The sequence below is a fragment of the Phacochoerus africanus genome, chromosome 5 (genome assembly GCF_016906955.1).
Source record: "Phacochoerus africanus isolate WHEZ1 chromosome 5, ROS_Pafr_v1, whole genome shotgun sequence".
NCBI lineage: Eukaryota > Metazoa > Chordata > Mammalia > Artiodactyla > Suidae > Phacochoerus > Phacochoerus africanus.
The window spans coordinates 130,346,062-130,369,383 of record NC_062548.1 but is presented as its reverse complement, the minus strand read 5'-3'; the positions used below and the strand labels follow the sequence as shown (position 1 = coordinate 130,369,383).

At 50.4% G+C, this 23,322-nt stretch overlaps 1 protein-coding gene across 3 annotated transcripts in view; it reads left to right on the top strand.

The window, feature by feature from the left end:
• ATP6V1C2 (ATPase H+ transporting V1 subunit C2) overlaps positions 1-23,322 on the top strand; it is a 50,188-nt gene that overhangs the window by 12,741 nt on the left and 14,125 nt on the right. For all 3 annotated transcript variants that reach the window (XM_047782652.1, XM_047782653.1, XM_047782651.1), the window contains exons 4-5: positions 15,080-15,165; positions 21,425-21,519. In XM_047782652.1, coding sequence (XP_047638608.1) covers positions 15,080-15,165; positions 21,425-21,519 — 181 coding nt within the window. The remainder of the gene's footprint in view (positions 1-15,079; positions 15,166-21,424; positions 21,520-23,322) is intronic.

The window sequence follows — 23,322 nt, the reverse complement described above, 5'->3', positions numbered from 1 at the left end:
TCTTTGGAGGTTGTTCAGTATCCGGCGCTTCCTTTTTAGACCTGAGCCAGCTCCTGGGAGCCAGAGCTCCACCGTGCTCCCGATCTCAGCCCAGTCGCGTCTACACAGCAGTTTTCACGCCTTCCAGAGATTGCAGCCACTTAGACATTTTCAGGAGCTTAAAGGGCAGCGTTAAATGGTGCTTGTTTGGAGGTGGCTTTATGTCCGAAGCTGGTATCATTCCCAATGGACAACTTACATGTATGCTCCTCTTCTGGGCTCTTTTGCATCTCGGTCAAAGGCTCCCAGGGCCCAGGCACCTCCTTCCTGATCACCCATTTGAGACTCCAGAGGGGACTGAGCCCCGGGGCCTCTACCTCCCAAGCCTACCCCCGAGCTGTCCACTCCTCTGCCTTCATCCAGGCCACCGTCACCTTCTTCTGTATTTCCGCAACCAACTCCCTACCCTCCTCCTGCTCCCCTCTCATCACGCTCCACACAGCAGCTCCAGTTACCATTTTAAAACACATGATCACATGACTTTTCTTGCTAGAAGCCCTTCCATGGTTTTCCAGGGCTCTCAGTAGAAAATGCATAAACTTTGGGAGTTCCTGTTGTGGTTCAACAGGTTAAGAACCTGACTAGTCTCCATGAGAACGCGGGTACGATCCCTGGCCTCGCTCGGTGGGTTAAGGATCCGGGGTTGCCATGAGCTGTGGTGCGTAGCTCTCAGACTTGACTTGGGTTTGGCATGGCTCTGGCTGTGGCATGGGCCAGCTGGAGCTCCAATTCGATGCCTAGGCTGGGGACCTCCATGTGCCACAGGTGCGGCCCTAAAGAGCAAAAAAAGCAAAAAGGAAGATAATGCGTACACTTGACTCTGGCTCCCAGGTCCCTAACCAGGGGCCCTAGGGGTCCCCTTAGGGCCCACTGGCCCAATCACCTCCCACTGCACTGGAGCCATCCAGGTCCTGCATCCAGGTCCTGCATCCAGGTCCTCCTCCCCCAGCCGGAAGGCCCCCCCCCCCCCCACCCCCCTACCTTCGCAGGGTGGGCCAGGAGTCACGCCATCTCAGTTTGAGCGTCTCCTCCTCCAGAGCCCTTCTCCAGACCAGCAGCCAGCCTGGTTCCTCTAGGTCAGCCTGTTTTAATACTCTGCATTCCACACACTGCTGTTTAACACTTGCCTTGTTTGTCTTCGTGTGTCTCTTATGGGGTATAAGCCCCAGAAAGCAGGGGCAGTCTTTCTGAGCTCAGCTCCTAGAGCAGTGCCTGGCTCGGAGTGGGTGCTGAACAAATATTTTCTCAGTACATGTCCGTCCTCTCAGAGTTGTGGGCCTTCTCTCTAGCACCTGTGCCATCTCCTGGGGAACCAAAAAAAAACAAAAACAAAAAAACCAAACATACAGGTCCTGGGGCACCACCTCTAGGGATGCTGATTGGGTATGTTTGGGGCAGGGCCTCGGCATCTTCATTTTTCAATATTCATTCATTCATCAACATTCTTTTTATGGCCATACCTGCAGCATATGGAAGTTCCTAGGCCAGAGGATGAGTCAGAGCTGCAGCTGTGGCATATGCCACAGCTACAGCAACACTGGATCCTTAACCCACTGAGCGAGGCCAGGGATCAAACCCTCAGCCTCATGGATGCGAGTCGGGTTCGTTTCCTCCGAGCCACAATGGGAACTTCCAGAACATGCATTTTAACGTCTTTTTTTTTTCTTTTTGTCTTTTTAGCGCCTCACCTGTGGCATATAGAGGTTCCCAGGCTAGGGGTCAAATCAGAACTGCAGCCTCCGGCCTAAACCACAGCCACAGCAATGCCAGATCCAAGCCATGTCTGTGACCTACACCACAGCTCACGGCAACACCAGATCCTTAACCCACTGAGCAAGGCCAAGGATCAAACCCAAGTCCTCATGGATACTAGTCGGGTTTGTTACTGCTGAGCCACGATGGGCACTCCAAAAGCTGCATTTTAAACCAAGGCAGGTGAGCTTCAGACTTTGAGGACTTTGCTAAAATTCAGTAACTCTTACACAGGCAATATCCTATTGGATCCTAGCATACTTCTGGGAAGGGATTCTAAATTTATTTTACAGAGTTTAGAACAATTTTTTTTTTTCCGGAACAGGTAATACATTCCCATGCATCACAGATAAAAAACAGCATCAAAGGCTGTACGTGGAGAAGTCTCCCCTTTTGCTCCCCCAGCCAACCCCCTCCCCAACCCCACTTAGGAAGCTACTTGTAAGAGTTGCTTGGATAAATTTCTGGGGCTTCTTGATGAGAGCACATGCAAATTCCAGCATCTATTTTTATTTCTTCACTTTTCAAATACAAAGTAGTCAGCCTACATGTTTCGGATCTGGCTTCTTTCTTCACCCAGCAATATATCCTGGGAGATTTCTGCCATCAGTAAATACATAGAGAGCTTTCTCACTTCGAAGCGACCTTGTACTCCACGTGGGGCAGGGGCCGTCTTTTATTAACCAGCCCCAGAGATAGATCCTTAGCTTATTTGCTTTTATGGGGAAGCGGGCTGTTGCTGGTAGTGCCACAGGGAGGACTCTTGCTTCTGCATCTCTCCTTTGCCCATATCAGTGAGCCAGTGTATCTGCAGGTTGAATCTCGGAAGCAAATTCCTGGGCCCTTGGGTTCTATGCCTTTTGTAATTTTGATGGATGTCGTCGCATGTCTCTGATCGCTTTGCATTTCTCCCAGCAATGAAATGAGAGAGTCACCATTCTCCTGTTCTCTTTCTGGTGTGCTGCGAAATTTGGGGATATTTATGAACTTGCTGGGTAAGCGATACGACCTCAGTACAGTGTCGGCTTTTTTTTTAAGGCTTTATTTAGACATAAATGATGTGCCACAAGTGACGAGTTTTTAAAGTGTACAATTGGAATAATGGGTTTTGACATAGGTGCGTTAGTGAAACCATCACCATTGTCAAGATAACAAACACCTGCTACTCCCAGAAGTTTCTGCGTAGCATCTCCTTCAACGCTAATCTTCTGTCACTGTAAGATTGTGTGCATGTTTCCAAACCTTTACAGACATGGAATGATAGAATATGTACTCTTTTTTGCCCATTTTTGGTTTGTTTTCACATTCTGTATCATTGAGAGTCATCCATATTGTGGCGTGTATATTAATAGCCGCTTTTTCTTTTACTGCTGCGTATTCCCTTTTATGGGTCAGCCGCAATTTGTTTACCCGTTCACCCATCAGAGGACAGTTAGATGGCTTCCAGTTGCAGACTATTAAAAATAAAGCTATTGGAGGAGTTCCCATCATGGCGCAGTGGTTAGCGAATCCGACTAGGAACCATGAGGTTTCGGGTTTGATCCCTGGCCTCAGTCAGTGGGTTGAGGGTCCGGCGTTGCCGTGAGCTGTGGGGTAGGTCGGTGGCCACAACTCCGATTAGACCCCTAGCCTGGGAACCTCCATATGCCACAGGAGCGGCTCAAGAAAAGGCAAAAAGACAAAAAAAAAAAAAAAGGCTATTGGAGTTCCTGTTGTGGTGCAGCAGAAGTGAATCCGATATGTATCCATGAGGATTCGGGTTCCATCCCTGGCCTCGCTCAGTGGGTTAAGGATCCAGTGGTGTAGCTTGTAGTCATGGCTCAGATCCTGCATTGCTGCAGCTGGGGTGTAGGCCAGCAGCTGCACTTCAGATTCGACCCCTAGCCTGGGAACTTCCATATGCTGCACCTGCAGCCTTGAAAAGCAAAAAAAAAATTGTTACAGTCTTTGTATTGACATGGTTTCATTTCTCTTGGGTAAATACCTACCCCTTGAGGCAGCTAGGATCCTGGTACCTGAAGTGTGAGTGTGTACATCCCTTTTGACCCCCAAACCTTTGCATTGCTTCCTGACTCTGTGGGATGGGATATGGCTTAGAGGAAGGCCAGGTCAGGACCTTCTAAAGCACAGGGTCCCAGGGCCTGGTGTCCTTGGCATGGACTGAGCTTGGTATTGCAGCTGCATTGAGTGTTGCTCTTTTGTAGACATAAGGAGTAGCTTTTTCTTTCTTTCTTTCTTTTTAGGACCTCTCCTGGGGCATATGAGTTCCTGGGTTAGGGGTCCAGTCGGAGCTGCAGCTGCTGGCCTATGCCACCGCCACAGCAACGCGGGACCTGAGCTGCCTCTTCAACCTATACCACAGCTCGTGGCAACATCAGATCTTTAACCCAGTGATGGGGCCCTGGGGTCAAACCCACATCCTCATGAATAGTTGTTGGGTTCTTACCTCCGCTGAGCCGCAGCAGGAACTCCCCTCCCCCCCCCCCTTTTTAATGCAATGCCTATTCTTAGAACAGTTCACGGTCTGGGAGATTAGGTCGAAGAATAAAGGGAACATCTGGAACCTGGGTGGCACGTGAGTGATGCAGGAATGGCTCTCAGGAGCACGGGCTGACATCCTGCTTCACGTCCTAAGGTCTTATCCAGCCAGCTGGCCAGGATTTGCTGAGTGTCTGTGTGTTTTCTAGGAGCCATTGTATGTTTGCAAGAACTGACGGTAGTACAATGGATGCGTCACCAGTGACCTGTTTGTCGAGTGGGGTATCAGATGAGGAAACTGGTGTTTATGTGGTGGGATCATTTGTATGGCGGAGGGAGGTGCCTGGTGTCGGCCCCATGAGGGCAGCAGCTGTTCCTTTTATTCATTGCTGTTTCCCGTCAGGGGGCCTGGTACAAAATGGACCCAGTATATTTTGGCTGAGTTGGGTGGGGGGATCTTCCAACATGGTATTGTATTTGTTAGCGGTGACTTGCCTTGAGGAGGGGGCCCTTGGGCTCTTGGGCTGTTACAAAGCTTGCGTAGCATCCAGATGGCTCAGGATATTCCAGGTGGCTCCAGAAGGCTGGCTTGGGAAGGGCAAGGGTGGGGAAGGGTGTGGAGAAAGAGGAGGCGGGACAGGGAGGGACAGGGAGGGACGTGTCCTTCTCTGCTAAGGAGTTCGAACGTCAATATTTGAACTTCTTGGGAAACCACTGATAGTGATGAAGCAATGCAGAGGCAGGCTAAGGTGTGTATTTTTAGAGATCCCTCTGCCTGCCGAGGGAGGGATGGGCAGGAGGAGGCTGGAGGGGCAGGAAGAGCAGAGAGGAAGCTGCTGGAGGAAAGCTGGGCAAAGGTGGCACAGTGACCCAGGGCAGGGCTTGGACAGGTTTGCGGTAACTGGGGAAAGAAGGAGCTGGAGCCAAGGAACTTTAAAGAAGGTGATGGCATCCGGTGTGAAGGATCAGACCAGACCTTGACATTCACCAGGCTGGTCTCCACCTTCAAAGCCAAGAAAAGGGTCGACCCTTTCTCTTTTTTTGCCTTTTCTAGGGCCGCACCCAGGGCATATGGAGGTTCCCAGGTTAGGGGTCTAATCGGAGCTGTAGCCGCTGGCCTACGCCAGAGCCATAGCAATGCAGGATCTGAGCCACGTCTGCGACCTACACCACAGCTCACAGCAACGCCGGATCCTTAACCCACTGAGTAAGGCCAGGGATCGAACCCAAAACCTCATGGTTCCTAGGCGGGTTTGTGAACCACTGCGCCACGACGGGAATGCCTAGACTTTTTTTTTTAATTGAGATACAGTTCGCACACTAATATTCACCCCCTTAATGACACCGTTCCTTGTCTCTAGTCTGTTTTCACGGTAGTGTAGCAGTTGCCACCATCAAATATTGTCATCATCCACAAAGGAAACCCTGTGCCCATTAGCAGTCCCCTCCCAGGGAGCAGCGAGCTGTGTCCCGAGGCCTTGTGTTTGTCCTGGTCAGCTACCAAGGATCTGTGGGACCTCAAGCACGTCCCCACCTCTCCTTAATCCCTAAAGGCCCTTCCAGCTGTGACCCCATGCGATAATTCTGAGTGGGCAAGTTATGTTATGGTCACATTTCCATAATCCCAGAGTAAAGTTAAGCGTTTTTTTTTTTTTTTTTAGGACTGCACCTGTGGCATCTGAAAGTCCCCGGGCTAGGGGTCCAATTGGAGCTACAGCTGCCGGCCTACACCACAGCCACAGTAACATAGGATCTGAGCCGTATCTGCAACCCACACCATAGCTTAAGGCAATGCCGGATCCTTAACCCACTGCGCAGGGCCAGGGATTGAACCCGCATCCCCTTGGATACTTGTCGGCTTCATTACCGCTCAGCCACAGTGGGAACTCCAAGGTACGGATTTTTTAAGGGGGGCAGAGCTTGTTTCATTTTATTTCTTTTTTTCTTTTTACCACTGTACCTGGCGTATGGAAGTTCCCAGGCTCGGGGTTGAATCAGAGCTGCAGCTGCTGGCCTACCCCACAGCCCCAGCAACACAGGATCCCAGCCGCATCTGCAACCTATGCTGCAGTTGGTGGCAACGTGGGATCCTTAACCCACTGAGCGAGGTCAGGGGTCAAAGCTGCATCCTCACAGACACTATGTCGGGTTCTTAACCTGCTGAGCCACGATGATAATAAAACAGACAAGTCATTCTGCAGTAATTAACGCCCGGATTTGCGTCTTTATGTAAATCATTCGTTTTGGGTTTCCTCCTCAAGGTACACTTCCCAAAGTGGAATTACTGGTTCACAGACATATTTAAAGTTGTTCATACCTATTGCTAAATTGTTTTCCAATGAGGTTGCAGGCACGTGGTGTTTCATCAGACCCTTGCCAATTTAGTGCCTTTAAATAACTTGGTTCAGGAGTTCCCGTCGTGGCGCAGTGGTTAACAAATCCAACTAGGAACCATGAGGTTGTGGGTTCAATCCCTGGCCTCGCTCAGTGGGTTAAGGATCCGGTGTTGCCGTGAGCTGTGGTGTGGGTCGCAGACGTGGCTCGGATCCCGTGTGGCTGTGGCTGTGGCTGTGGTGTAGGCCGGTGGCTACAGCTCCAATTAGATCCCTAGCCTGGGAACCTCTGTGTGCCGCAGGAGCGGCTCAAGACAAAGGCAAAAAAAACAAAAAAAAAAAACTTGGTTCATTTCCCTGGCAACATGAACATGATGGGTGATCATTTGAATGTGGATTTCTCGGATCACCAGCATGAGTAAGTCCATTTCCAGGTGTGTCTCAGTCACCTGTCTTCCCATTTTGTGGTCTGCCACCTCTGGCCTCGGCCCTTCCCTCTCCTGGGAGGGCGGAGATTGCCAGACTCTGGTCTGCTCTTCAGCCAGGAGCACTGAGGCCCAGCTCCAGGGCGTGGGGCCCTGCAGCCGGGCGGGGTGCCCAGGCTGCGTGGTGGATTGACTTCTGGCACATCCTCCAGAACTCAGATAAGTGTGTGCTGATGCTTAGGGGAAGGTCTGGTTGTGCCTGAAAGACCCCAGAGCATTTAAGCCTCGTTTCAGAACAAGGAGCCTGCTTCGTCCCGCTAGGGGGCAGATTTTCTCTTAGGGCAGGTCGGCTTCTGGAAGAGGACCAGGAGTTTCTCTATTCGGTGATGTGGGGGAGTCCAGCCACGCGAAGAGGTCTCTCCTGAGGGACTTTGCCGAGTGGAATTCCTCTAAAGCTGGAAATATTTGTCCGTTATGGAAACTCCGAGTTTCTGAGAATCCAGGACAGAATTCCATGGACGGTGTACATGGGGCCAGAGTCCCCAGAGCCAGGACCTCCCAGAGGCCTCACGGGATCTCGTTTGCATAAAAGGAACGTCACTCTGTTACTCTCCTCACATTTTCCTGATGACATGCTCCAGGGCATGTCCTCGGTTGAGGAGGAAGCAGGGAGTCAAAGGAGGAGTGAGGCGCCCAGGGGCTCATGAGTCACCAGGGAGCATGCTCCCCACCAGTGTGGATGCTTCTGGGACTCACCTGTCAGGGCCGCTGTGTGGCTGGGGAGGGAGGCTGAGCCTGTGATGGTCCCTTTGTCTTGACACTGAGGCCAGTTAACACTGTGTGTGGGGGGAGTCAGGGTATGGGGGTTGGGGTCCCCAGAGAGGGACACGTCAGCTCCTGTGTCCTGCAAGCAGCTGGTGTGGGGGATAGAGGCTTGCTTTAAGGCAGGGGTACAGCATTGGTACCGGCCACCAGCAAAGGCATCGGGGCAAGTTTCTTGGCCCCTGAGCCTGTTTCCTTGGCTCCTGGGGCCTTTGCCTCATTGGCCCTGTGGATTCTATGTCTATGCTAGTACCACAGAGTTTGTTTGTTAGTTTTTGTTTGTTTTATGGCTGCATCAATGGTATAGAGAAGTTCCTGGGGCAGGGATTGAGTCCAAGCCACAGCTGTGGCAACACTGGATCCTTTAACCCAGTCTACTGGGGCAGGGGTTGAACCTGTGCCTCTGCAGCAACTCGAGCTGGTGCAGTCAGATTCTTAACCCACTGCACCACAGTGGGAACTCCAGTACCACACTGTTTTGATTATTGAAGATTTGTAGTAAGTTTTGAAATAAAGAAGTGTGAGTCCCTCAGCTTTGTCTTCTTTCTTCAAATATTCTATCTGCTCTTTTCTCTCCCTTCTTTTTCTGGGATTGCCACCTGCGTATGTTGGTCCACGTGATGGTGTCCTTCAGGATCCTTAGGCTCTGTTGACACTTCTATTTTTTCTTTCTGTTCCCCAGACTCAATACCTCCTAATGTCCTGTCTTCAAGTTCTCTGAGTCTTTCTTCTTCCTGCTCAGCTCTGCCTTTGAAATTCCCTCCAGTGTATTTTTCACTTCATGTGTTGTATTTTCCAGCTCTTCCAGTTTCTCTTTAGGTTTTCTATCGCTTTATTGATATTTCCATTTTGTTCATACTTTGTTTTCTTAAATTCACATTTTCTTTTAGTTCTTTGGGCATCCCTAAGGCAATTGCTTCAAAGTCTTTGTCTAGTAGATCTTCATCTTTTTCAGGGACAGTTTATGTTGATTTATATTTTTCCTTTGAATGGACCTAATTTTCCTGTTTCTTTCTTTGTTTTGTGATTATTTTATTGCGCACTGAACATTCAAATCTAATAATGTGGTAACTCTGGAAATCATATCCTCCTAGGATTTTCTGTGGGTTTGGGTTATTTTTTGCTTATTTATTTATTTTGGTTTTTTTTAGGGCTGCACTCACAGCATATATAGGTTCCCGGGCTAGGGGTGGAATTGGAGCTGTAGCTGCCAGCCTGCATCACAGCCACAGCAATGCAGGTTCTGAGCCGGGTCTGTGACCTACACCACAGCTCATGGCAACACCAGATCCTTAATCCACTGAGTAAGGCCAGGGATCAAACCTGCATCTTCATGGATGCTAGTCAGATTTGTTAACCGCTGAGCCACAATGGGAATTCCTTACTTATTATTTTAAAAAAAAATTATTGTTGTGGGCTGTCTCTGTGCCAAGGACCAGCCTGAGGTGTAAACCTAAAGTCCCTTAGGTCTTTTCTGAAGCTTTCCCTGCACATGCACAGTCATTTTCTAATTTTCTACTCATTCACAGTTGTTTTTAAATGTCTTAGTCCTAATGTCTGGCTCCAAAAGTGGGGAAAAGAGAGAAATGAAGGGAGGGTAAAAGGGCACTGATCTTTTAAATCTTTTGGGAGTCATTTTAGCCGAGGGAGGAGAGGCTTGAAACAACGTGGGGAGAAATGGCTGCTCACCTCTTCATCTGCACCTCTGGGATCAGAAGCAGCAATCAGAACACAGACTCTCTAATATATGAAGGACAGAGTCCTTTGCCCATGCTGGCTCCTTAAAACTGTGCAAGCTCCTCCAGGAAGACACAGCTGCCTGCCAGTGAGGTGGGGAGGGGTTGCTGCTACTGTGCTAAGAGCTGAAATTGACCCAAATTAACTGCATTTTGTGGTTCAAGCCTTCCCCTGAAACTTGCAAGCCTTCAATAGACTCCAAAGTTCCAAAATAGTTAGATAAGAGAGACTCCACTAGGAGTTCCCGTTGTGGCTCAGTGGTTAACGAATCCCACTGGGAACCCTGAAGTTGTGGCTTCAATCCCTGGCCTTGCTCAGTGGGTTAAGGATCCAGCATTTCCGTGAGCTGTGGTATAGGACGCAGATGTGATTTGGATCCCACGTTGATGTGGCTGTGGCTGTGGCCAGTGGCTACAGCTCCGATTAGACCCCTAGCCTGGGAACCTCCATATGCCACGGGTGCAGCCCTAGAAAAAGACAAAAAAAGAAGAAGAAAAAAAGATGAACTCTGCTAGTGCCATTATTTGTCTAGATGCGGAGACAGATTCTTGGTGTTTCTGACTCCACCATCTTCCTAGAATTCTCTTCTATTTATCACCATTTTAACCATTTTAAAAGTAGTTTGCTGGCATTGAGTACATTCATATTGTTGCCCAACCATCATTTAATTGGGATAAATGATTACTTCTGTAAGTATAAGATAAAAGAAACAAAGTAAATAATAAAATACAATAAATAATAATTAAATAATGAATAAAAATAGGAGTTCCCTTTGTGGCTCAGCGGGTTGAGAACCCAACGTAGTGTCTGTGAGGATGTGGGTTTGATCCCTGTGATGCTGAGTGTAGTTCCCAGTGCTATAGGGTAGGCCCATGTTTTTCCGTGTATATAGAGCAGAGTGTGTATGTTAATCCCAAACTCCTAATTTCTCTCTCTTCTTCTTCCTCTACCTGTTATCCCCTTTGGTAACCAAAACTTTGTTTTTCACGTCTGTGAATCTGTTTTGTAAATAATTTCATTTCAACATTTATTTTTTTTTCAAATTTAAACTTTACATTTCTTTTGGCTGCACCCACGGCATATGGAAGTTTCCAGGCCAGGGATCAAACCCCCACTGCCGTTTCGACCTGTGCCACAGCTGTGTCAGTGCTGGATCCTTAAGCCGCTGTGCCACATGGGAACTTCCTAAGTTCATTTTTTTTTTCAGATTCCACATATAAGTGACATCCTATGGTACTTGTCTTTCTCTTCTTGGTTTAGTTCACTTAGTATGATCATCTCGAGGTCCATCCATGTTGGTGCAAATGGCATTATTTCATTCTATTTTTGGTGTAGGTACCACATCTTCTTTATCCATTCCTCTGTAATGGACATTTAGGTTGCTTGCATGTCTTGGCTATTATACATAGTGCTGCTATATGAACATTGGGGTACATGTATCTTTGTTTGTCTTTTGTCTTTTGAGGGCTGCACGCACGGCATACGGAGGTTCCCAGGCTAGGGGTCAAATCATAGCTGCAGCTGCCAGCCTACATCACAGCCACAACCATGCCAGATCCGAGCAGTGTCTGCAACCTACACCACAGCTCACGGCAACGCCAGATCCTTAACCCACTGAGCAAGGCCAGGGATTGGACCCGCAACCTCATGGTTCCTCGTTGGATTCGTTAACCACTGCGCCATGACGGGAACTCCTGGGGCACATGTATCTTTATGAATTAGAGTTTTCTCCAGATATATGCCCCAGAGTGGGATCACAGGATCATATGGTAATTCTGTTTTTAGGATTTTCTTGGCCGCCCTGCGCCAGATGGAGTTCCCAGGTCAGCGATGAGGTTTGAGCTGCAGTAACACTGGATTCTTTAACCCACTGTGCCCAGCTGATGGTGGAACCTGCATCTTGGTGCAGCAGAGACACTGCTGATCCTGTTGCACCATTAGTGGGAACTCCTAATTTTAGGTTTTTTTAAGGACCCTCCATGCTGTTTTTCATAGCGGTTGCACCAATTTACATTTGGTAAATGTAGGAGGGTTCCTTTTTCTCTGCATCCTCTTCAGCGTTTGTTATCTGTGATTTTTAATGGTGGCCATTCTGACTGCTGTGAGGTGATACCCCATTAGAGTTTTGCTTTGCATTTCTCTGATAATTAGCAATACTGAACATCTTTTCATGTGCCTGTTGGCCATCAAAAAATTTTTTTAATGAGGTAAAACCTACGTAGAGTCAAATGTGCACATCGTAAATGAACCGGTTGATGCATTTTGTTGGGTACATCAGTGTAACCAACATGCCAATCTAGGTTGCACACCATTTCCAGGTGGCTTCTTTAGTTAAAAGTATGCTTTATGTTTATAGGTTAGTATGTTTTCCCCTAACGGGTTAGTATATTTTTGCTCAGTGTTTTATTTATTTATTTATTCCTTCTTTTCAGGGCTGCACCTGCAACACATGGAAGTTCCCAGGCTAGGGGTCGAATCAGAGTTGTAGCTGCCGGCCTACACCACAGTCATGGCAAGTGGATCCGAGCTGCCAAACCTATGACCTACACTGCTGCTTGCTGCAATGCTGGATCCTTAACCCACTGTTTGCTCAGTGTTTTAGAGGAAGGAGCCAGGGTTTAGTTTAGACTCAAATTGAAGAGCATGGCTTTGGAGTCATGTGGATTTGAGATCAATTTCTACTCTGATACTTATTAGCCAGTGTAGAGTGACTTTTAGCTCTCTTAAGTCTTAATTTTTCATCTTTAAAATAGTGATGTTACTTAGCTCAAAACAGAGTCTGAAGAATTGAGTCCTCCAAACACCTAAGAACCCTTAAAAATAATTTTTTAAGGTTTGTTTATTTGTTTTTTTGTTTGTTTTTGCCACATTCATGATATGTGGAGGTTTCCAGGCAAGGGATCGAACCCACACCACAGCAGTGACCCAGGCTGCTGCAGTGACACACCAGATCCTTAAACCTCTCGGCCATAAGGGAACTCCAAAAATCTTTTTTTTTTTTTTTTTAAATGAAGAAGCCAGTAGTGAAGCCAACAAAAGACTGGAACATGCTAATTTCCAGAAGAAAATAGCTATTTGTAGAGTCAATAAATTGATCAAAAGATGTCCAGCCTCCCTGATGATCAAAGAGATGCAAGTCAGAGCGACAGTGGGATAGAATTTTTCAGCAGTCAGATCGGCAGGGATTACAAAGATCCATGATCCCTCCTGTTGGCAAGGGCTTAAGCACGAAGGCACTCTCATCCATTGCTGGTGGGAGGGTGCATTGGCTCTAGATGCTTGGAGGCTAGTTGGACGTTATTTGTTAATTGTGTAAATGCTCACACCCTGTATTCCAGGAGACGTTTAGCAATTTATTCTACATAGGCGCCTACACAAACGGACAACGTATGTGTTTTGTTGCAAACTCCATCAACTGTTCAGTACAGATAATTAGTTATGATACAACCTTGCAAGGAAATGCTATGCAGTCAGTGAAAGGAATGAGGAAGCTCTCCTGTGACCCGTAGAGGTTTTCACAATGAACCATGGAGTGAAAAAAGTTAAACAGCGTATAGACTCTTAGATTCCTTTCAATGAGAAAAAGTTTCTGATTTAGTAATGTCACAGTTCACTCCTGACTATAATTAATGATCACAGCTAAATAGGGGACGTTTTTGTTATGTGCAATGGTGAATTTTTCCAGCAGGTAAGCTTTGTCAGACCATGTTATTCTGAGCTGTTCCATGGTGGTGTGCACGCCTAGGAGTAGGTGTGCTTGCTACAGTTAAGAACTTCATGGAAGCTAGAATTGGAAACAGCAGGGAGTCATTGACAAAATAACAAGCGAGTTTTCCTTTTCGGTCTATTAAGAAGGAAAGGTGTTATTTAGTGCTATGAATTGCAAGAGTTTGTTTATTTGTTCAGCAAACATTTCCTGAACCGCTGCTGTGCACTGGGCATTGCCGATGGGGCTGGAGTTACTAGAACCTTCATGTAAAGAAATTATTCAGAGTGTTACAGAGGATATGGAAATAGGAGACAGCAACCTGCAGGCATCCCTATAATAAGGACAAAGAGGAACTGTTGACAGTTTCAGAAAGACGCTCCCTGAGAGCAGGGGCTGTGTTGTTTAGAGCATGTAGGTTCACAGCACTGTCGTCAATGCTTGGTGCACAGTTGCTTCGAGTATGGGATTAGCTAAGTGAAGGAGTGAATGAAGGAGTGATTTATAGAGTCAAAGGTCTAGCAAATAACAGAAGACATACTCCAATTAGGATAACTTGAGAAGGGTCTATTCATAAAGGACCATAGAGTTGCATGTGGGCTGAACCCAGACAGATGGAGAGGTGGTGTCATTCTCCTAGGCTGCAGGCGATGAGAGGACATAGGTCTGGAACTGGAAAGGAACCAGATGTCCTCTCTCCCCCTCCACTTTTCCTGTGGACTCTACTGGGGAGCCAGAGGGAAGAGAACCTGCATGCCTCCATCAGGCTGCTCAGAGCACATCTTGAGTTACCTGCCACCAACTCCCAGGAAGCTTTTTTTTTTTTTTTTTAAGGGCCGCACCTGCAGCATATGGAAGTTCCCAGGCTAGGGGTCAAATCAGAGCTGCAACCACCACAGCCACAGCAACGCCCGATCCCAGCCACGTCTGCGACCTACCCTGAAGCTCGTGGCAATGCTGGATCCTTAGCACACTGAGCGGGGCCAGCGATCAAACCGGCATCCTCATGGATACGAGTTGAGTTCCTTACTGCTGAGCCACAAGGGGAACTCCCTTGCTATATTACTATTTATAATAATCCTACTAAATGAGTATCATCCACATTTTACAGAGCAAAGAACTGAGGCTCGAAGAGATTAAACAAATTTGGCCAAAAACATACATTTGAGCCCACAGCCAAGGTGAACCCTTTTGCCTCCCTCTCATACTCTCCTTTCTCAGACTTTCTGAAGCCTCCAGTATGTTTTCTGAAGACTTCAAAAGTTTTAATTTTTTAATTATCAAAGCAATACTGGAATAACATAGGAAATAAGGAAAAGAGGATGAAATGCTGTCCCATAGCTGCAGCCACACTGCCTGTTCACGTTATATCTTGGTTTTTTCCCATATATTATAATACATGCCTTGTCCCACGGTATTAGGAATTCCTTGTAAACCTTATTTTCAGCGGCTGCCGCTGCCTAATCATTCCTCAGCTTGGTTTACCATCATTTACTTAAACAGTCCTCTATTGTCCAACCTTCCAGTGGCTTCCAGTTTTTCCACTGTCAACAACATTGCTGGGAAGAAACCCTTTTCTTCAGAAAGCTTCTTCTGTTTGTCCTATTTCCTTAAGAGAGGTTCCCAGAAGTGGAATTACTGGTGCGCATTTGAAGCCTCTTCAAATGTATTGCCAGATTCTTCTCCCAAAGCGTGGCTCCATTCATTCCTTTGCCGCCCCCAGCGTTCGAGGGTATTCCGAGGGCAGTTTCCTACGCTATAACCAGCTGTTTGTTCTTTCCCCCAAGCCTCATAAAGAGAATGGCCCAGAGCGTGGTGGAAGTGATGGAAGATGCGAAGGGGAAGGTCCAGGAGAACCTTCTGGCCAACGGAGGTAGGTCCCTGGAGTGTCCCTACCCGTGTTTTCCCAGCTCATTCATCATCATCCATCAGTGGCCCCAGCCGTGGCCGAGCAGTATCGGCAGATGTGAAACTGCGCCACTTAGAACTTGGTGGCACCACTGCTTGGAAGACAGGGCCCTTTACAAGTTTATAATCCTGCTGTCTCATTTCTGAAGCCTCTGGCCTTTCTTACCTGTAGCTGAACTCCGCAGTGAAATCCGAAATGAAAGTGGGTTCGAGGGGGCTTAATGGCTGGTTGGCCCACCCACCTTCTCTCTCTACCTCTGGTCTCTATTCCATCTCTGCCCACAATCGACATCTCTTTCACCAAATGAGATTGAAAAAAAATGCCTTCATTGCTGGGAATGCCTCAAAATGAACTCTTTAGTTGTTTCCAGTAAGTTAGACACAAACCACTTGGTGTAGCGTGTTTGCCTTCGGAAGTTCTGTCTCCCCTATGCAGATGGGATAAATCTTTAGGTTCGAAGGATGTTGAGGTGCCTTAATAAAGTGCATACAATCTGAGTGCACTTAAAATGTGCAGACAGGAGTTCCCATCGTGGCTCAGCAGTTATTGAACCGGACCAGTATCCATGAGGACGCAGGTTCGATCCCCTCCCTCAGTGGGTTAAGGATCCGGCATTGCTGTGAGCTGCAGTGTAGGTTGCAGACTCGGCTCAGATCCCAAGTTGCTGTGGCTGTGGTATAGGCCGGCAGCTACAGCTCTGATTAGACTCCTAGCCTGGGAACCTCCATATCCTAAAAAGACAAAACAAACAAACAAACCAAAACACCAAAACAACTTTGAGTCTTTGGAAACCTTCGAATTTAGGTGTTTAAATATCTGTAGAGATAATTAAACCTGTGACTATCCTTCAGCATGAGTATACTGAAAATGAAGGCATATATTCCATATTTAGTATTTATATCACTGGGAGTTCCCTGGTGGTCTAGGCGTCAGGATTTGGTGCTCTCACTGCTGTGGCCTGGGTTCAGTCCCTGGTCTGGGAACTGAGATCCCACATCAAGCTGCTGCACACTGCGGCCAAAAAAAAAAAAAAAAAAAAAGAGTATCATTTACTACATATAAACTCATGTTCTTTCCCTCCTGGGAACATTTGAAAGGCTTTTATTTGCTTGTTTAAATTATCAATGGAAATGTTCATTTTCCTAAACCTGAACTTGGCTTTGGATGTCCATGTGGTCTAATAACGCCACCTTATTACATTGCAGGTTTGAAGGAAAAAATGAAATATTTAAAGAGTACGTTGTGCATTGTTTGCTGTGTGTGTGGTCAGTGTGGCGCCCGCATGTCCCCGGGAAGGTGGAATCTCAGTCTGGTTGTAGGGATCCAGTGATCAGGTTACGATGGATTTCTCAAGTGACAACCTCGTAGCTTGCTCACCAAATCCCTATAACACGGAGAGCGACTCTTTCTCCCTCCTCCTTTCTTGCATCTCCCTTGCCTCCCCCAGCTGCGCTGCACACGCCTCCTGGCGTGGGGGATGCTTTGACCTGGAGAGCAAGATGGACTTTGCATCTTTGGGCTTGCGGTTTGCTCACCTTGATGGCTGTCCCAGCATCCTTCTGCCTGTTCTTGGAGGTTAGCTGTTTGGTAGACCAGGCTTTGCGTGGCTCTGTGGGTTCATTCATTCAGAGAGTCCCAGGAAGGTCCCTCTGCCCAAACAAGCCACTTCTGGGTTCTGCTTCAGAAAAGTACCATTTGCTTTGGTTTTTTTCTCCCGCCTGCTCGGACTGGTGGAACCAAAGCCAGCAGCACATCCTTTTAGGATGGAGTACAAATCTTATGGATTAGAAGTCAATGAAATGACTTCCCAAATGCAATCTGTTAGTTACACTGAGATTTCCTGCCAGTGCTAATCAAAAAAAAAATTATTTGGGGAGTTCTTGTTGGGGCTCAGCGGGTTAAGAACCCAATGTACTGTCTGTGAGGATGCAGGTTCGATCCCAGGCCTCGCTGAGTGGGGTTAAGGATCCAGCGTTGCCACAGCTGTGGCATAGGTCTCAGATGTGGCTTGGATCTGGTGTTGGCGGTGGCTGTGGCTGTGGTGTTGGCTGGCAGCTTCAGCTCTGATTTGACCCCGGGTCAGGGAACTTCCGTGTGCCACACATGTGGCTAGAAAAAGAAAAATGTAAAAAAGAAAAGGAAAAAAATGGAGTTCCCGTCATGGCTCAGTGGAAACGAATCTGATGAGCAGCCATGAGGATGCAGGTTCGATCCCTGGCCTCACTCAGTGGGTTAAGGTTCTGGCGTTGCTGTGGCTGTGGCGTAGGCCAGCAGCTACAGCTCTAATTCGACCTCTAGCCTGGGAACCTCCATAGGTCGTGGGTGCGGCCCTAAAAAGAGAAAAAAATAAATAATTTTAAAAAGAAAAGAAAATTGATAGATTTGCTCAGAAAAAGAGAACAGCTTTGCCTCTCAAACTATTCGTCAATATAGCCAAAGCCAGTCAACAGCTTTGGAAAATACGGTTATCAGGTTTATGGCAAATAAGAGTTTCAATAGGAGTTCCCACTGTGGTGGACCGGGTTGAGAATCCGGCATTGTTGCAGGTGTGGTATCGGTCATAGCTGTGGCTTAGGTTATAGCTGTGGCTTGGATTTGATCCCTGGCCTGGGAAATTCCATCTGCTAAAGATTTGGCCAAATGAAAAAAGAGAGAGAGAGAGAAAGCGTTTCAAAAACAGAAAAGAAAAAAAAATTATTTTGTTCAGTAGATCAACAAATCTTACTTCCCAGCACCTAACCCACAGGGCCCTAAACAGAAGAGCCTACTTAGCATTAGAGAGCTACTTTTCTGCATAAAAATGCAGTCTTGAGGATTTGAGCTTACATTAAAATAATGATCAAAATGCTTGCATTCTACTTAAAAGTTCATGAGAATTAAAATTCAATGTTCTGGAGTTCCCATTGTGGCACAGCGGAAACGAATCCGAGTAGGAACCATGAGGTTGGGGTTCGATCCTTGGCCTCACTCAATGGGTTAAGGATCTGACGTTGCTGTGAGCTGTGGTATAGGTCGCAGACGTGGCTGGGATCCTGTGTTGCTGTGGCTGTGGTGTCGGCCAGCAGCTGTAGCTCTGATTTGACCCCTAGCCTGGGAACCTCCATATGCCGCAGGTGCGGCCTTAAAAAGAAAAAAAAAAAAAAGAAGAAATTCAGTGTTATTATCACATAGTATCCATCCCCAGCCCAAATGCCTCTAAGAGCCAGAGTTGCCTCTTTTCTCGGGAGGAGGAAATTCAGCTTTATTTGTTTGTGTGTGTGTCCTTATCTCAAAAGCCTCCAGGGAGTTGGGACCCCATGACCTTCAAGGTCAGAGCTTCCCGGGCTTGTTCTGCACACCAGCCCTGTGCAAAAAAGGATGCTAGGGCAGGGCTCGTGGCCGGCTCCTGAGCAGTCGTGATGTATCTTTGCCTAGTAAAGGCTCTGAAAAGTACTGCAGTGAAGAGACCGCTCAGGGGGTCCTGACACGATTGGGGGCGACGGGGAAACCTCTGCCTTGTGCAGAGCACCTGCGCCGCTAGGGACCGAGGGCATTAACTGGAGGGGCTCACTGTTGCCCCCAGCAGGTGGGATTTTAATCTGACCTCCCCCAAGCTACACCCAGGTCCGGGGCGGTGTTTTCTGGAGGGCCAGCAGCACTGGCCTCAGAGCAGTCAGGCCTGGTCCTTGGTCACCTCGGCAGGTCACCTCCCAGGGTCAGTTTTCTCCCTCGTCAATGGACTTAATCCCTTTACGGACTCTTTGCTTCAGCACCTTTTGTTTTTGTGGGTCCTGGGCCTCTTGCTGCGCTTTGCTTCGTGCGGGGAAGGGCACTTTCACGTTTGATCGCAGCAGAGTCTGAGCCAACACACCGAGGTCTGGCCGGGGCCCTAGAACGTGCACCGAGCCGTGACCTCCCAAAGGCCCGGCTGCTCACGCTGCCGCCGGGAAGGCCTTGTTTGGGTTCTTGGGTGAGGTCAGTTGTTGCTCCAGGGCAGCCGCCTGTGTACAGTGTGTTTTGATTCGGGGCGAGCCTGCCTGGGACAGGCCTTCGCTCCAAGCCCCTGGAGACCAGGCCTGACCCTGGCCAGGGGAGGGGAGCAGACAGGGCTGGGAGCGCAGGAAGGCCCGGGGGCTGCCGCTTTCTTAGGTGGACCACTGTCCTCAGACCACATGGTCACCAAGGGGGATGTGCGCCAGGCCGCCTTGGAGCTGGCGTTCCCGATGACCTGGGAGCGGAGGGGTCAGAGGAGGAGGGAGCCAGAGTCCTTGCCAGAGGCTCTGCAAGGAGCCTCCTCCTCCATCAGCCCCTGTGCCAGTCCCGGGCGCTGTGTGGGGTGCTGGCCGTTCAGAGCTGCTTCACCTCCAAGGGCTAGAGGCCTGGGGGACAGACCCACAGGCTTCCAGGCTGTGACAGGAGTGCAAACCACGGGCGTGGGCACCTCCACAGGGACGGGCTGAGGATGAAAGGAATCACAGGCCTTCCAGCGGGAAGGGGGATGTAGTCTCTGTGCTCTGACTGCCCAAAGGCCTTGGATTTGGCAAAAATGCCTGGAGATAAGAGCTCTTCTGAAATGTAGCTCCTCCAAGCAGCCCCACAAGAGCCAAGGTTACTAAGAAGATGCTTCTGTGAGGCACCTGCTCCCCGTGGGCACTGTCCCCGTGGGCACTGTCCCTGGCTCTGAGGACACAGAGAGAGTCATCAGCCCTCAAGGAGGCTGAAAGAATGAGAGAATCAAAGGTGGCTTGATTAGTGTGAGGGACCCAGGCCAGCGGGAAGTGGGGGACAAGGCTTCCAGGAGCAGCTCAGCTTTAGCCTGATGTTTTGCACAAGCGCAGTCACGAGAGAGGGTGTGAAGGGCTGAGAGGTTGTGCTGGCAGGGTCTGGAGGTGGGGGGGGGAGTAGGAGGAGTCTCCCACACCTGCCGGGCATCTGCCTGAGGCAGGCTGGTCCCGGGCCTGTGGGGTGGGCAGCGTGTGGCCGGCATGGGACGTGGGTGCCCGCCGTGCTTGCCCAAGGCCTGGCCCACGGTGTAGGGTTCAGTAGGGGGATGGGGGAGCCAATGGCCACGGAGAGCCTTTTGTGACCTTCAGGGCCTCTGAGGCCACACCTGCTCTCAGCTAGGCCTTCCTTCAGTTCCTCCCAGGCCTGGATCCTTCCCAGGATGTGACTTCCCTGCGCTAGTGTGGCAGTCCCCAAACCCATATTCAAACCAAACGAATACAAACGCCTGTATGAGTCAGCTGGGCTGACACATCAACATACCACAGACGGGAGGCTTAAACCCTGGACCTTTATCTCACAGCTCTGGAGGCTGCAGGTCCGAGGCCAAGGCTGGGTGCCTGGTGGGTGCCTGGTGGGCACCTGCTTCCTTTGCTGTGCGCTCACAGGGCCCCTCCTTGCTGTGAGCACAGGGCCGGGGGGTGGGAGGCTGTGGTGTCTCCTTAAAGGACCCGGGTCCACCTGGGTCGAGGGGGGGGCCCCCCCCTTGGCGTCTCAGAGGCGCTCTCATCAATCCCAACACTGCTGGAATCTGAAGGACCCCTCTGGGGTCTTGGAGTTGGCTCCTTGTGAAGGGCCGAGGGACCGTGGCTTCCCTGTCCCCCTGCAGCAGGGCTGTGCATGAGGACGTGGCAGGGAAGGAGCGGGCGCTGCCGGCTCCCCGCGTTCCTTGTCTCCTTTGCTGGTGGAGGTTATGTGACGTACCCTGTGCCAGCGTTTCCTCCTCTGACGCGGCGATAATGACAATGACAATACCCACCAGGGCTGGAGTGTCAATTAGATGAAACGCTGCGACCTGCCCAGTCTAAACCGCGGTTAGACGTCGGCTGCTGAATCGGTGTCATCAGCATTTCAAAGACACCTCTGGCCTCCCGCAGGCGGGTTCCCCACCCTGAGCCCCAGGGCATTTCCAGCTTGTCTACGTGGATATCAAACTCGGGCCGAGTCGTCTGAGTTGGAGTGTGGGCACGGGGGAGCACGTGTTAGGGTGCCCCTGCACGGTGGCGGGCTTTTCCGAGGGTCTTGGGGACTGGCCGGGGTGCTGGCTGGTGGCTGGCTCAGCCCTCTGCTCCCACGGGACATGCCTGTGCTCCCGGGAGCCCCGGGTCGGGGAGTCCGTCCTTCTGTTGCTCTGAGTGCTTCCTTGCTTGAAGTGGGGACGCTTGGCCCAGGTGTGGCCGCCTGGGTCTCAGGACACGTGGGAAGACCGCTCCTCCACTGAGACGTGCCCCTCTTCTTCCAGCTGACTTAACCTCCTTCGTGACCCACTTCGAGTGGGACATGGCCAAGTATCCTGCCAAGCAGCCGCTGGTGAGCGTGGTGGACACTCTGGCAAAGGTAAGAGAGAGGCCCTTGCTCGGGGGACAAACTTCTGAGACTGGGGACATAAACTGTCTGGGGTGAATCGACACGTGTTTGGACCCTGGAGAGGCAGGGAGGGTCTTTCCAGGAGGTGGGGTGCTGGGTGGGGTGCTTGCCTCGTGACCTTGGGTGCGGTCCCTCCCCATTGGCCTCCAGCCAGCCCTGCCCGGCCCAGTGGGTCTGAGGTGTAGCCGTGCATGCCCCGGGCAAGGTCAGAGACCCCCAGGTCTCAGGGCAGCCCTGGGACCGGGCTGGTGACCACCTGCCCTCACTACACCTCTTCCAAGCCTGTTACTCGGCAGGACGGCTGCGTCTTCCAGGACCCTCTCCCCTGGCTGCTCTGAGCCCCCAGGGTTCTGACTCCAGACCCAGTCCCTGTTCACTCCCCACCCCCCCTTTTTAGGGCCTCACCTGCGGCATATGGAGGTTCCCAGACTAGGAGTCGAATTGGAGCTGTAGCCGCCAGCCTACACCACAGCCACAGCAATGCCAGAGCTGAGCTGTGTCTGTGACCTACACCACGGCTCACAGCAACGCCGGATCCTTAACCCACTGAGCGAGTCCAGGGATCGAACCTACCACCTCACAGTTCCTAGTCCGTATTCGTTTCCGATGCGCCACGACAGGAACTCCACTGTGGTTCCCTTTGAAAGAAGCAGCCCCACCCTGACACCTCGCCCCTCCCCGCAAGGTGATTGTTTACTTAACCAAAACTGCTTGCGGGGGGAGAGAAAGTTTGGCTTAGGAGCCCTAACTCCTGGGAGGTGTCCCACTACTGGTGGCAATAGCAAGGCCAGCGCCTACTGCCCGTGGGGGTGCCATTTCTGAGCTGCGGCCTCCAGCTCCTGCTTCCGGAATAAAAGCTCCGAGGCAGATCCCTCTGGGGACATTGTGGGTGTCTTGCCACTTGTGGAGTCCTGTTGCTTTCCCCGAGGGTGGGCGCTGATGAGGATTCTGAAGTTGAGGCTGATGGTTTGTGGACACTGTCCCCTCTCCCTTCAAGATACGCTGAGCCCCAGAAATGCCAGCTCTCCTGGCTGGGTGGCTGGGTGCACATCTCGGCCAGCCCAGGAACAGAGCCTTTCTGTTGTCCCAGGGCAGCTGAGTCACCCAGGTGTGGCCGGGCGGGTCGGGCCAAGGAGATGGGCCGCTGCGACCCAGCCCGTGCAGTCCCTCGGGTCCCCTGCCAGCAGGGCCCTGGGAATGCGGGGGAGCCCAGGTATGGCTCACTGGGCACCCCTTGCATCACAGAGGTCCCAGCTCCTCCTGGGACAATTGGGTAGTGATTCCAGAAGGCCCCGAGAGGAGGGACTCCCAGAGCACCTGTGCCAGGTGTGGCATCCAGGAGGGCGTTGCTCACCTCCACCCCCAACCTGGAGCACGTGGTGGTATGTGGGCCGGCTGCACCTGCCTGCACGTGCCAGGCCAGGCCGAGCCAGGCCGGGTGGTCAGGGCTGTGCTCTGCGTCCCCTGGGGACGACCGTGCCCCCCACGCCCCCGGCATGGCTGTTCTGAGGATGCAGGCAGTGATGAGGGCTCTGGAGCAGAGCGGGGAGCCGAGCAGTGGGAGAGGACAGAACCTGGTTTCTCTCCAGTTCGGGGACCCAGAGAGTGGCTTTGGCAGAAAGCAGGATGGGAGAGGCGGGCAGTGGTTTGGAAGGCGGTGTCCGTGTGCCTGGAATGACCCCCATGGGACGGGAGGCTGCTGAGAGGTTGGGCGGCATCCTCCGGCCCTGTAGGCGATGTAGCATGGCACTGCCATGGGATGCGGGTCCTGCT